General features: G+C 40.1%; 1 protein-coding gene across 1 annotated transcript in view; it reads right to left on the reverse strand.

Moving 5' to 3' along the window:
• Nucleotides 1–851: 851 nt before the first annotated feature.
• The window catches only part of LOC139455142 (uncharacterized), an 18,042-nt gene continuing 3,490 nt past the window's right edge, over nucleotides 852–15,403 (reverse strand). The window contains exons 2-6 of the mRNA XM_071236700.1: nucleotides 15,211–15,333; nucleotides 12,416–12,580; nucleotides 11,289–11,521; nucleotides 11,040–11,115; nucleotides 852–1,825 (exon numbers count right to left, since the gene is read on the reverse strand). Coding sequence (XP_071092801.1) covers nucleotides 1,002–1,825; nucleotides 11,040–11,115; nucleotides 11,289–11,521; nucleotides 12,416–12,580; nucleotides 15,211–15,333 — 1,421 coding nt within the window. The 3' untranslated portion in view covers nucleotides 852–1,001. The remainder of the gene's footprint in view (nucleotides 1,826–11,039; nucleotides 11,116–11,288; nucleotides 11,522–12,415; nucleotides 12,581–15,210; nucleotides 15,334–15,403) is intronic.

The raw sequence follows: 15,403 nt of genomic DNA on the forward strand, positions 1-15,403 counted from the left end.
ATTAACTTCTTTACTTTCCGTCATTATATTATACATACTAACATGTAACCTCAAACTTCAGTGAAGTGATGGTCATAAATTGATCTCCTAAATCCATGGACTGTGTGAGTGAGTGAGTGAGTGAGTTGGGTTTAACGCCGCTTTTAACAGTATTACTGTTATATAGCGGCGTGTCAGCTTAATGTGGGAGGAAAGCCCGAAGTGAAGCAGGTCTCAGACGTTTACCACTTCGCTGAAACCCACGAGCACGGGTGTGGTGCTGACAAACCTGGAAACATAATCGGGGCGAACCGGGATTCGAACCCACAATCATAGGTTTCTGGCGTGCCCAAGGGACGCAACTCTGCACAGCGAATCGTGGCGCCTTAGATGACTGGGCCACCCGTGCCTCCCCCCCCCCCCCCCCCCCCCCCCCCTCCCCCCATGGACTTTGACAAAACTAGACCCCCCTATGCATATTTCATAGAATTACAATTACACATACATTTGTGTGTCGCTTCTTTACAAGAAAGGAGGTGGGGAAACCTTGTGGTTAAAGTGTATGCGTGTCTTTATGGGTACAATGTGTGAAGCCCATTTCTCACGTACCCGACGTGCTATTGCTGGAATATTGCTAAATACGGCGTCAATCATACTCTCTCACTATTCACGATAACACTTCGTTTTACTGGAACGTCAAGACAGTTTCCAGTGTCTGATTTCCATGATATACTTAGATTTGTTTGACTCATTTAGTTAAATGCCGCACCAGCAGATATGTGTATGTGCAATCGATAACACTGAGCGCTCATGTAAACACAAGGTACATTTATTTGTATCACTATTGACAAACACTATCTACATCCGTTCAATATCCAAAGATATTATTGTATGTATGATATTAAAAATTTGTAATTATTCGCTACCTCGAACAAAAGTTGTTATTTCAAATGTAATTTTTCATTTATGAATAAAATTTCTATTTAACAATTCACTGTTTCCTTATCACGTGTGCTTGTATTTCAAGGAAATAATGAAAGATTAAGTTTGTAGCGCAACACGGATTCCCTGAGAGACAAGACAATGATCATCTCTTGGTCCAGGCATGTTGTCATGTTGTGGTTGATCTGTGTGAGTATAGCATCATTGTGCAGCAGTGTGGCCTGGAGCTGTAGCACGGCTGCCTGGTGCTGGAGCTGCTCCCCCGGGCTCAAGGAGGTGTCGTCCACCCTGAACAGTTCCGGTTCTCTGTGGAGGAGGGTCCTCTCTTGAAGTCGAAGTGAACTCTCGGCGTTGTTCTTCACCAGTTGATTCTGGAGGTCCTGCAGGAGAATCATCTGGTCTTCAATGAAGTCCAGTTGGCGTTGGAGTAAATTGAGTCTTGTATCCCCGGTATTCGTGATCAGCTGCTTTGCTGTGGCTACCATCATGTTCTGTTCATTCAGCAGCAAGGCCTGGTCGGTGTTTGTGAGGGTCTGTATGGCGTGTAAATTTAATTGTTTGGTTTGAAGATCTGAAGGGTAAATATGGACTATACGTCTGATGTTGAGAACTATATCGTTTTCCATAAGAAGTGACTCACCTTCATGTTTGTTGAAGTGAATGCATGCTTCGTTTTGATCTGTAAGTTTAATCGTGGAGTCTAAGATTTGTTCTACTAATAATTTTAATGTCCCAGTTGTTGATTGAGGATAAGATGAAGATGTTGTATACGTCTTTCGTTGGAGTGTTGTTGTGTATGTCGTGTTTAGAGGTGTTGCTGTATCATGTGTAGTTGTGAGTACCGATGTTTGATCAGGCACACCTCTGACTGTGGACATCTCATGAATGCTCGTGAATTCCTTGCCTGAAAGGGGAACATACTGAGCCGTAAGTAATCGTCCTTACAATGTATCCATTTGGTGATTGTGATTCTGATTGTGGATCAATACATCAGTACAAAATTCCATTCCAGTGTTTCTCAAAGAACACAATATACAAAGCATTAAACACACTAGTTAAAGCTAAATGGATACTCAATAGATCAGATATGCTGGAATTCGTTGACACCAGAAACAACAATCCAGTTTTAAGTCTATGCTTAATGCTTATGTTATATATAGTTCAATAACATTTTAACGCTTTGGGAAGAGCAAGTTTTAATGCATAGCGACATACAATCAACATACAACAGATCACAATATAAACTGATGTAACTTTGTAATGTAACACATATTAATGATCACATACTTTACTCCAGGGGTATGCATGGTAAAATCAATCATATATGAAGTTCGTTAAATCCGTGTGACGTACACAATAGAGCACGATTCATTTTATTAGTCATAATGATAATTCGATGGGTCATGTACATGTACAGCGATAAATGGTGATATGATTCCATGAACAAAGTATGTTGTTTCTATCTGACACAAAGTCAACTATGATCAACTATGTATTACAGAAATCCGACACACTGGCATCTCATTGATATGGAATACTAACACACATGAGTGACTTTCAGATGGGAAGTTGAATGGATTATGGTCAATTTCATGGCATTTGTAACGTCAGGACAGTGGTTTAGTGACCACCAACGTCATTCCCGCTTTCTAACACGCCGACAAGGGATAATCTTGCAAGTGAATATTCCAAGATTTTACGGGGGAAATCTGAAATGTATTTTAAACATTCACATGCCCCTTGAAAATAAAATGATTATTGATGCAAATTGATGCAACGGATAGGTTTAGTTATATAGATTTCTTCTTTCAACTCTTGGGAATGTTTTATTAGATGTATTGAAATGCGGTACAATGTTTTTAGCTTGTATCGTGGTTTTCGATTATATTTTGTATAAACGAAAAGAGGGTGTAATTACTATTAAACGCACGATTTGTATATTTACATGCCTGTTAAATACAATTCATATATTAATATAGTTGAATTGCATGTTGGTTGGTATTGAAATAGAAATGTATATGAGTGAGTGAGTGAGTTGGGTTTAACGCCGCTTTTAACAATATTCCAGTTATATCGCGGCGTGTCAGCTTAATGCGGGAGGAAAGCCCGAAGTGATGCAGGTCTAAGACGTTTACCACTTCGGTGAAACCCTCGAGCACGGGTGTGGTGCTGACAAACCTAGAAACTTGATCGGGGCGAACTGGGATTCGAACCCACAATCATAGGTTTCTGGCGTGTCCAAGGGACGCAACTGTGCACAGCGAATTGCGGCGCCTTAGACGACTGGGCCACCCGTGCCCCCGAAATGAATATGAACTGTGTAATGTGATGTCACAGATGCTATGCTACTATGTCAACACGGCAGAGCGTTGTAATGTCAATGGTACAAAGGTAATATGTTGAAATATGAGTGCAGAATCCTTTCCACATACATAAGAAATCTCAGATGTACGATTCAGACTGTATCTTGGGCATGTGCTTATGAATCACTATCAAATAGTGATGACACCAGGTGTTCGCAAAAGGTGAACGTATGCTGCCGTACGGATAGCACCCGTCACAAACACATGCAAAAGCAGGTCAAATGTTTATCTGAATAACACACGGGAACATATATGGTACATGTCAAAATGGGGAATTGCGTCGGACATAATTTTTATCACTAATGCGTCAAATTTGGAAATGTCCTCGACATGTCTACCACAAAGTGTTTGAAAGTTACTGAGACCTTGTACGGTGAACCATGCTGATGGCCATGTCTACGGTATCGCGCCAACAGGCTTAAGTAAGTAAAACTACAATACAACGGTTCAAAACAAACATGTTATGTCACTATCAACAATCAAATTCGTTCATAACATTCTGTGTGTCAGTAACGCACGAAATACATCTGAATAATTCCCTCGCATTATTTCACTATGAGCATATACAATTGCACTCAATGGCATAATTATTCCATTAGAATATTCATCGGCACTGGTTTACAATCTAGTGTTATCCTCCTCCCTGCTGTTTAAAGAAATGTCTTTAAACGGGACAGAACCACCCATGGTCGTCGCGTCGTTATGGATGTTATCCTCCAGATCGGCCGGTGTGTTCTTCGTTGACTTTCTCCTCTTCCATAAGAATAAATTCAAGATCAGGATCACAACAGCAGCTGCAGGTATTATAGTAGCAAGAATAATCACTTTCCTTTTCTTAGAAAAGAATTCGTTGTTACCTAGACCCGACGACTGTGTGGTATGGGCTGTGGTGGTGGAGGTTGCAGAGGTACTGCTAATGCCGCCCCCGCGATCTGAAGTGTGTGTTGGGGTTAGGCCACTTCCATTCTCAGATGTTTGCGGCCTGTTGACTGAGGATCTGGTAGGTGTTGCATGGATTTCGTTACTGGTTCCTCCTTGATCGATTGTGCTCACTTCAATCGTGGATCGAGAAGCATTTTGAATTTCAGTTGGTTTGTGCGTAGTTGGTTTAGGTGTAGTGGGTTTGTGTATAGTTGGTTTAGGTGTTGTGGGTTTGTGTGTAGTTGGTTTAGGTGTTGTGGGTTTGTGTGTAGTTGGTTTAGGTGTAGTGGGTTTGTGTATAGTTGGTTTAGGTGTTGTGGGTTTGTGTATAGTTGGTTTAGGTGTTGTGGGTTTGTGTGTAGTTGGTTTAGGTGTAGTGGGTTTGTGTATAGTTGGTTTAGGTGTAGTGAGTTTGTGCGTAGTTGGTTTAGGTGTAGTGGGTTTGTGTGTAGATGGTTTAGGTGTAGTGGGTTTGTGCGTATTTGGTTTAGGTGTAGTGGGTTTGTGTGTATTTGGTTTGGGTGTAGTGGGTTTGTGTATAGTTGGTTTAGGTGTAGTGGGTTTGTGTGTATTTGGTTTGGGTGTAGTGGGTTTGTGTATAGTTGTTTTAGGTGTTGTGGGTTTGTGTGTAGTTGGTTTAGGTGTAGTGGGTTTGTGCGTATTTGGTTTAGGTGTAGTGAGTTTGTGAGTAGTTGGTTTAGGTGTAGTTGTTTTGTGAGTAGTTGGTTTTGGTGTCGTTGTTTTGTGAGTAGTTGGTTTAGGTGTAGCTGTTTTGTGAGTAGTTGGTTTGGGTGTAGTTGGTTTGTGAGTAGTTGGTTTAGATGTAGTTGTTTTGTGAGTAGTTGGTTTAGGTGTAGCTGTTTTGTGAGTAGTTGGTTTGGGTGTAGTTGGTTTGTGAGTAGTTGGTTTAGATGTAGTTGTTTTGTGAGTAGTTGGTTTGGGTGTCGTTGTTTTGTGAGTAGTTGATTTAGGTGTAGTTAGTTTTTGAGTAGTTGGTTTAGATGTGGTTGCTTTGTGAGTAGTTGGTTTGGGTGTAGTTAGTTTGTGAGTAGTTGGTTTAGATGTAGTTGCTTTGTGAGTGGTTGGTTTGGGTGTCGTCGTTTTGTGAGTAGTTGGTTTAGGTGTAGTTGTTTTGTGAGTAGTTGGTTTGGGTGTAGTTATTTTGTGCGTAGTTGGTTTAGGTGTAGTTGGTTTGTGTGTAGTTGGTTTAAGTGTTGTGGGTTTGTGTGTAGTTGGTTTAGGTGTAGTGGATTTGTGTGTAGTTGGTTTAGGTGTAGTGGGTTTGTGCGTAGTTGGTTTAGGTGTAGTGGGTTTGCGCGTAGTTGGTTTGTGTGTAGTGGGTTTGTGCGTAGTTAGTTTAGGTGTAGTGGGTTTGTGTGTAGTTGGTTTGGGTGTAGTTGGTTTATGTGTCGTTGGTTTAGGTGTAGTGAGTTTGTTTTTAGTTTGTTTAGGTGTAGTGGGTTTGTGTGTAGTTAGTTGAGGTGTTGTGGGTTTGTGTGTAGTTGATTTAGGTGTAGTGGGTTTATGTGTAGTTAGTTTACGTGTAGTGGGTTTGTGCGTAGTTGTTTTAGGTGTAGTGGGTTTGTGTGTAGATGGTTTAGGTGTAGTGGGTTTGTGCGTAGTTGGTTTGTGTGTAGTTGGTTTAGGTGTAGTGAGTTTGTTTTTAGTTTGTTTAGGTGTAGTGGGTTTGTGTGTAGTTGGTTTAGGTGTAGTGAGTTTGTTTTTAGTTTGTTTAGGTGTAGTGGGTTTTTGCGTAGTTTGTTTAGGTGTAGTGAGTTTGTGTGTAGTTTGTTTAGGTGTAATGGGTTTGTGTGTAGATGGTTTGTGTGTAGTTGGTTTAGGTGTAGTGGGTTTGTGCGTAGTTTGTTTAGGTGTAGTGGGTTTGTGCGTATTTGGTTTAGGTGTAGTGGGTTTGTGTGTAGTTGGTTTAGGTGTAGTGGGTTTGTGTGTAGTTGGTTTAGGTGTAGTGGGTTTGTGTGTAGATGGTTTAGGTGTAGTGAGTTTGTTTTTAGTTTGTTTAGGTGTAGTGGGTTTGTGCGTAGTTTGTTTAGGTGTAGTGAGTTTGTGTGTAGTTTGTTTAGGTGTAATGGGTTTTTGCGTAGTTTGTTTAGGTGTAGTGGGTTTGTGTGTAGTTGGTTTAGGTGTAGTGGGTTTTTGCGTAGTTGGTTTAGGTGTAGTGGGTTTGTGCGTATTTGGTTTAGGTGTAGTGAGTTTGTGTGTAGTTTGTTTAGGTGTAGTGGGTTTTTGCGTAGTTGGTTTAGGTGTAGTGGGTTTGTGCGTATTTGGTTTGGGTGTAGTGGGTTTGTGTGTAGTTTGTTTAGGTGTAGTGGGTTTGTGTGTAGTTGTTTTAGGTGTAGTGGGTTTGTGTGTAGATGGTTTAGGTGTAGTGGGTTTGTGCGTATTTGGTTTAGGTGTAGTGGGTTTTTGCGTAGTTGGTTTAGGTGTAGTGGGTTTGTGCGTATTTGGTTTAGGTGTAGTGGGTTTGTGTGTTGTTGGTTTAGGTGTAGTGGGTTTTTGCGTAGTTGGTTTAGGTGTAGTGGGTTTGTGCGTATTTGGTTTGGGTGTAGTGGGTTTGTGTGTAGTTTGTTTAGGTGTAGTGGGTTTGTGCGTATTTGGTTTAGGTGTAGTGGGTTTGTGCGTAGTTTGTTTAGGTGTAGTGGGTTTGTGTGTAGTTGTTTTAGGTGTAGTTGGTTTGTGTGTAGATGGTTTAGGTGTAGTGGGTTTGTGCGTATTTGGTTTAGGTGTAGTGGGTTTGTGCGTAGTTGGTTTAGGTGTAGTGGGTTTGTGCGTAGTTGGTTTAGGTGTAGTGGGTTTGTGTGTAGATGGTTTAGGTGTAGTGGGTTTGTGCGTATTTGGTTTAGGTGTAGTGGGTTTGTGCGTAGTTGGTTTAGGTGTAATGGGTTTTTGCGTAGTTGGTTTAGGTGTAGTGGGTTTGTGCGTATTTGGTTTAGGTGTAGTGGGTTTGTGTGTAGTTGGTTTAGGTGTAGTTGGTTTGTGTGTAGATGGTTTAGGTGTAGTGGGTTTGTGCGTAGTTGGTTTAGGTGTAGTTGGTTTGTGTTTCGTTGTTGCCGTTGACGACGTTGAGCCTGAAACATTTCAACTTCTATATATTGGAACTTACTGATTAAGTCATTTAGAGATATTTGTTTATTTAAAGTCTTACATTGCTGAAACAACACTTTGACAAGTGTTCTGTCACTTTGTCCGAACAAGGAAATACTAAAGTTCATAAATAGTTAATCACGGGAAGGTTGATTATCCACGGATTTCTGATAAAAACAGAGTATTGGAAACTCAAGTCACTAAGCGCTTGGTTAAACACGGGAAGGTTGGTTATCAACGTATTGCTAGAAAAACTGAGTATAAGAAACATTAGTCACTAAGAGTTTAGAAATCACGGGAAAGTTGGTTATCCACGGATTACTAACAAACCTCAGTATTACAAACCCTAGTAACTACGTTTAGTTCAGTACAACCAGACTAAATCAGAATCTAGATAGATAAAGCCCCGCACCCACATACTCACAAAGCTTGAGTTTCGAACGTGACCTCTCCAGTAGCGAAACAATCGTGAACGATTTAACGAAGTCTGGAGGGTGAGTGAGTGAGTATGGTTTTACGCCGCTTTTAGCAATATTCCAGCAATATCACGGCGGGGGTCATCAGAAATGGGCTTCACACATTGTACCCATGTCGGGACTCGAACCCGGGTCTTCGGCGTGACGAGCGAACGCTTTAACCACTAGGCTACCCGACCGCCCCTCTGGAGGGTGAAGATACGAGATCTAGAAAGTCTATATACAGCGCACGCGGACGTCGGAGGAGACATCCTGGACCGCCGAGGAATACAACTGACGGAGGCGACAAGGTACTATTTTTGTAGAACACATGGAAGACACGGATAGCAAACTAACTACTATATCTACACTGGGGATGTAAGTATCAAAATAAAGCGCTGAACATAAGCAATCCGACGGTATCATTAGAGATACACAACAAGCTATGTACAATTTTGAAGAGGCAAAAATGACCCTAAATACAAGAGAAATATCTGAATGTAGATAATTTATAAATTCCCCTAATGTTTGCAAATCATAAATACGAAAACATTTTCAATACAAGTATAAAGTAGTGATTATATGAGGGCATCGTTTGAGAGTGTCATTAGATAACAAGTGAGAAAAAGAGTTGAGCCACTAATTCCCTGACACCAAAATGATCTGACTCCGTCAGAGAGCGACCGCCGGAGATTACCGAGCGGTGACGGAAATAAAGCGTGACATGGGTAAAATTGATCATACCCATTTGTGTAAATTAATAGCCTCTGCTTGAATAAGCTTTATTTTGGGAAATGCCTTCATGTCTACTTTGTCTTGTGAGATAATGGATAATTATTGTTGAAATGACCCTTAAATATATATTGTCAAAGAAAGAACCACTTGTTTATCCACCGAAACAGATTCAAAAGCTGTGTAACCTATATGAATGGACCATTAAAATCAGTGATGACATCAGGTGTTCGCAAAAAGGGTAAGCATGTCCTGCCCTACCGATAGCACCCGCCATTCACACAATTTGCATCAGAAAAGTCTTACGCCGCACCGCACTACTTTTGCCATGCGACAGCGACCTTTAAACAAACCAGACAATCAAGTGGCACGCCAGTGCACTTACAGATTTTGTTGAAACTAATAAAAACGATAATGTTAATTTATAATTACGCCTGCTATATGTACAAGTGCTGAAATTCTGCTGCTTATAGGTAGAGAAAAACGTTTTAGAAACATTTTGCTTTTGCAACACAGTGGGGGTCAGTTATAATGTCTAGACATTTGCTGTTTACCACAGATTGCGTTATACATAAAACTCGAGCTTATACATGTAAAATTAAGAGTCTACCGTTTCTTAATATGGAGGTGTGGACGGGGGGGCGGCACCAGCTAGGGATGTGACAAAAATAATCCCTCCCCGATAATGCTGGCATCAAATAACTTATCTTTAACGTTTGGCTGGACTCTATTCTTCTCTTTTGCTGGACTACAAAGCTCCATAAATATTCGCACAAAGAGAGATACATATATATTGCTGGTTCCAGTAACGGTACCACCAAATCATTGCCTCAAAGATTAACCGTATTGATTAATGGAATCAAGGAATAACTTTCTTTTATATTCACAGAAAGTATTTGATACAAGTGGAACTAACACCGAATAGATATCGTTCCATAAAGAACAATTAGCCAATTCTCTTCTACTCATTTACCAACGTGAGCTAGAAATAAAGAGACAAATGAAACCGCCCTTTGTGTTTCATATTAAAATCTATGCATAATTACTAAGAGGGACAAAGGAACTTTGGTGCCTACTTTTCACAATTTGATACAATCGAACAAGCTCTTTCTACGAAGATTTCAAAGAGCGTCACGCGGCTCTACGATTTGTAGTTGACATGTGTAAGTCATTTCCAAATTTGACGCATCTCTGACAATAATGATGCCCGATGCAAATCCTTATTTTGTACTTGTACAATTGACTAGCCTTTGCATGTGTTTGTGACCGGTGCCACCGGAGGGGCAGGATACACTCACCTTTCCGCGAACACCAGCTATCATTACTATTTCATAGTGATAGATAAACACATGCTCATGATATCGTCGGAATTGTAGGATGCTCTTAGTAGAAATTTAATATGGCTTTGGAAACTTAAGATTTTTGTTTCATTTATTTGCTCAACAAAGTAAAAGGATTCTTCACTGGACACGTTGAATGTTCTAAAAGTTAGTATGTTGTGGGTCCAAAACAAACTGTCTCGCTGGAGAGATGACTAAAGCATTTTCTGTCTCAAACAAAAACCGGACGTTTTGTTCTGATGGGATATTCATATATTTGACATAACAAAGTGTAACGTGTGTTGAATAGTTGGTCAAAACAGGTTTTGTATGACCTTTTTGCTCTGGGGAATGTGGGTTTGTGACATAAACTGTCAATGCAAGAGAATAATCAGTATAGACTTGTAAAAGTTTCATATACGTGCTGTCATGAAGGAAACTCGCAACTTCTACACTTCTACACGCTGACGAGTATTTTGGACGAGTGTAATTCTCGACCAATTAACATCTTGTACAAGAGAAACCCATGTCGTTCAGCTTGGTGTTCTGAGTGCACCTCGCACAGTGCAACATTACGGTTACAGTAAACTACGGTTATAAAGAACACGCTTATAACGAACTGGTGGATATAACGAACTGTCTTTTAGGTCCCTGCCTTTTGCAGTATATATGCTGTATATATGCTTATAACGAATTACGGTTATATCGAACGAGAATTTGGGGTCACTTTGAGAACGCTATAACCGTAGTTTACTGTATATCTTCATTAAAGTTTCCTTCTTCCATACATAGGTATAGGTATAGGTAAGGCCGGAGTCAAATTTAAAACTGCATGTCGGTTTTTTTCTTGCGCAGTGATGCGCGGTATTGATTTTAAGATATACTTGATTATTATATTGATATTTGATTAAAAAACACAATAATGACAAATACAAGCGACCACATGCTTTCAATAATCATAGTCGATTTCACGATTCTGACTATATCATAAACATGTGTTAACCAGGTTTTCGCGATAAGAAGAGCGTATCCTGCCCAACCGTTGGCACCGGTCACAAATACATGCAAAGGCAAGTTTGCCACCTGCAAAAAGACACGGGAACATATACTACACGTCATAATAAGGAGTAACTGTTGCATCTGACGTTGTTCACGTCACTGATGCGTCAATTGCAGAATGACATTAAAGGGTCTCACAAGAGAGAGAGAGATATAAATGTACTCACAACTTCCGTTCGTGATGTTGATGTCATCTAACGCAAGTATGACATCGCTGGATACAATCTTGGCGTGAAATGATATCTGAAGAGGGGATAAAACCGTCACTTGAGAAACCCGTAAATATATAACACAAAACTTATAGCTAACTTGAAAAACGCACATCGCAAGGGAGAATTGTTTAAAAAGTAGCAATTAAACTTGATAATTTTGAAACGTGGCATTGGATAGCAGTTGTTCGCGATGGCGCCTCGTACCTTTTCATGGCGTTTAACATGGAATGTCATGTTAATTCCTGTCCAAGCGTTTTGGGTTGTTGTTGGTACATTCATCACCGTGGCATTATTTACGTGTATGGATAGGGAATTCTGACTATTCCCTTTCTGCCAGTACATTATCGACACACACACGGTCTGGTTTGTGCAGAATTGTGGAGAAGTCAGTGTGACCATTTGGTCCTGTTGATGTCCAGCCACGTGTAGAAAATGACCTGTTAAATAGCCATACAACATTGTAATAAGCATGATGCATCTATTTTACTTCATATGGTGTTTATTGCTGTAAATATATATAACAACTATAACATATATATAGCTGCACGATAAATCGCAAAGAACAATGAGGAACGAAGCCTGGTTTATTTCACCGTAAAATATTGTTCTATCATGACGTCATGTCTGGAGATTCGAGATTCGTGATGACGTCGTATATTGGACGACATTATTTTCTAGAGGGAGGTTTTCCGTGAGTTGTTCCCCATTGATGTAGCTCGGCAACGCAGATTAACGCAATGCCCGCACGGTCTCATCCAAAAGTTGGAGAGATAAGACAATCGGTATTGGGAAAATAGGTGCAGATTATCGATGTGAAAATTGTGAGAATACCAAACTTAATCCCCCTGTAATATGGAGTTGTCCGACATTGCCGAGGTCGGATTGTATTCGGGGAGCCTCATTATTTAAATATGTGTAAATAGATTTAAAGCGTGTACAATTTATTGACATCCTCAAAAGGGCTATACAAAATATTGACATCTCATATAAGAAATAAGCGACTCGTGATCTTAGTTTCTCGTACAATAAAACATTGCAGGATGAACAAACCACTCGCTGCTGCGCCCCTCATGGTTTATTTTCTCAGCAGAGTTTTGTTGTACGATAAACAACTCCCACTCGTCGTTTATTTCTTAAATATATGTAGTTGTCTGCATCAATTGCGCTGTTCTGATAGGCTGTATTTGTAAGACCCGACTGGTACAGGTATACACAATCTTCACTGAACACGTCAATGGTGTAATCGTGTCCTCGAAATGATAGGGAATGGCTTTGATATTTACACAAAGATATCTATGACATATCTGACTGTTTCGAGGAAAACTACGCACCTGTGTTTGAAGCATCTCTCAGACTGTCGTTATGTGTAAGTGGCAAAGATTTGGTACGCTGCCAATCATGAGTGTGACCAGGGTTAAACCCACAAAATGGTTTCACCATGATGTTGTCAAAGTCGCAGTGGACCCCTGTGATGCATGAAGGACTGGTAGGTGCTCCTGTAAATAGAGTAAGTTCCACACTGCAATCCATCACAGTTATCTCAAACATGAAGGGCAAACAAATATAAATAAGTATTCGACTTATTCGTTCGAAAATTCGACACGCCTCATGAATAGTTTATCGATCATGCACATAATCCGTGTTCTAATGTTAATAAAATGCTACAATTTACTGCAGTTTATTACAGTTTACCGCGTTATTACAATTTTCGTCATAATTGCTGATGAAATAGTATCCACAAAAACGAATTCCATATATGTCAATCAAACGTTGTTATGTCTATTTTTATTTCTTATGAAAGACTCCTAGGGCACGGGGTATCATTTTTCATTATTAACTTTCATAAGGTGTCTGCACACGAAGTAGACCTGTTGGATTTTAACTATACTCAGTAAGCAAACCTTTCATGTTCTTAAAGTTTGCATGTGTTTGTTTGGGATTAGGACGTTCTCAGGATTAGAACGTGGTGTCCAAGTGTAATGTATGAGTGATGGCTTAAAACTGAATTAACAACATATCCAAAACAAAACATCCAAATAGTCATCCAATCGACCAGTATATTTCAAAATCAGGAACTATCATTTCCAAATTAGTAAAAACTTATTTTTTTCTCAAATATGTATTTATTTCCTTATACATTTAAAGCATTCTGCTCTTTCTTTCACTCTATTATTTACAGTTCATGCGAAGGATGAAGGTCCTATTATCTCTCATATGCCAACATTGAGTCCGCATTTTGCCTTCCGCTCAGACAAGCGTGAAGAAAAATACAGTAAACTACGGTTATAACGAACACGCTTATAACGAACTGACTTTTTGGTTCCGACTACTTGCTGTAGTCATGCTGTATATGTACTTATAACGAACTACGGTTAAAACGAACTACAATTAGTAGTCCCTTTCAGTTCATATAAGTATAATGATCAAGTATGTATGTTACAGTATACTTGTATAACTGCTCAGTTGTTAAATGTTGATGTTAACATTGGATCAGTGAAGCCGAACAGAAATAAATTGTATGTTTTATTAATATGAATGTAAGGCACAGTTGATTAATGTTATCCTAAATGTGGGTTTATTTACACTAATACATAAAAAACGGGGTTCGTCATTTAGTTTTTGTGGCAGGATTCCTGGTTCATCACTTGATTGTCTGGTTCATTATTATAAGTTTGGGAATGGCGGGTGCTGTCGTTGACGCAGGACATGCTCACCTTTTTCGCGGGCCCCTGGTACCATCATTGATGTTCAGTGGTCCTTCATGTGGTTTCATCGCTATTTTACCTATTGCGCCAAATGAGGTAATGTTTTGTATGTGTATAATTCTTAAATCTTCTGAGGCAGACCTCATCGTTCTAAGGTGTACTTCGTGTTAAGAAAACTTTTATAATCTATAAATCATATTAATCGGTTTAGACTTGATATGCTTTCAAATTTTATGGCGGGTTAGTCAGCACAACTCCATGGTGTCAAAGTAAGAATATTCATTCGAGAAGAGTCACATTTTACATAGGCAACGACTAAGTAGTGAAACGCCCAGAACAGGCCATTTACTTCTGACCATCATCAGTATAACCAAGCATTAACTTAAGGCAAGGGTTTGTATTTGTAAATCCAGACAAATACCTTCTTTATACGCCACAATCTTTATCGTGTTTATTTACAGTTACAATACAAGTGAGTGAGTATGGTGTTAGGCCGCTTTAGCAATATTTCAGCAATATCACGGCGGAGGACACCAGAAATGGGCTTCACACATTGCACCCGGGTCTTCGGCATGACGAGCGAACGCTGTAACCAGTAGGCTACCCGACCGCCCCAGTTACAATACTACGTCACCTTGATGCTGTTAATGCAGTTTGTGACTGAACATGGACGTACATGTGTACATGTATATTTTGTGTATGTCGGTCTTATTTGTATTCACTTCCTTGTCTATTGATTCGTCAGATCCAGATGAAGCCTATGAGATGATGCAGTGTCTGACAGTGCAAACTTTGTATTCAAGTGGCGACATTGTACTAAGATGGTATTACGTTGCTAGTATGTAGACATTGTTTATGATGAGACGTAGACCATTTATGTAATATAGTATATTACAAGTAAATTAGTTACACTGCCTCCCCGTGGGGATTCTGGTTTGAGTAGGTCACCAAGAACGTACATGTATGCTGCTCGTACGACTTAATAAATCGGGTGGTCAGGCTCAGTGACTGGGTTGATTTGGTAACCCCGACGACATGGATCGTTGCTCATAATGTCAACCACAGGATTGTCTGGTCCAAAATCGGCCATCTAAAGACTTCCGTTATATAAGTGGAAGATTGATGAGAGCGGCGTTAAACACCCCCCCCCCCCCCCCCCCCCACCCCCCTCACACACAAACACATATGATTCATGCTCAAGGATAGCACAGGAACAGGAATGGGTGATACATTAGTAGGTGAGTTGAGTTTAACGCCGTTTTGGACAACATTTCGATCATGTCAGATAAATATCATGTGTGTCAGTGGACCCTAAAAACCATATCCAGGCAGGTATAGACAGAATTATCTTTTTCTTGTCTCCAGCAAAAGTCTGGATACATCATCATCATCATCATCATCATCATCATAATAATAATTACCTGTGGATGACTGGAACAGGATGACCAGTATTACAGTGCTACGTATCATGGCTGGGCGGAAGGGGAACATCGCGTCATACTTCGCATAAAGAGTATAGACTGACGTTACTTTGTGCGCGTTGTCTGCTCAATATGCACCTTTATCTTCCGCGTATAATACAAGAGTACTTCGTTTAATGGAAATAATCTGCGA

The sequence above is a fragment of the Haliotis cracherodii genome, unplaced genomic scaffold, assembly GCF_022045235.1.
Source record: "Haliotis cracherodii isolate W230 unplaced genomic scaffold, xgHalCrac1.p SCAF_1, whole genome shotgun sequence".
Classification (NCBI taxonomy): domain Eukaryota; kingdom Metazoa; phylum Mollusca; class Gastropoda; order Lepetellida; family Haliotidae; genus Haliotis; species Haliotis cracherodii.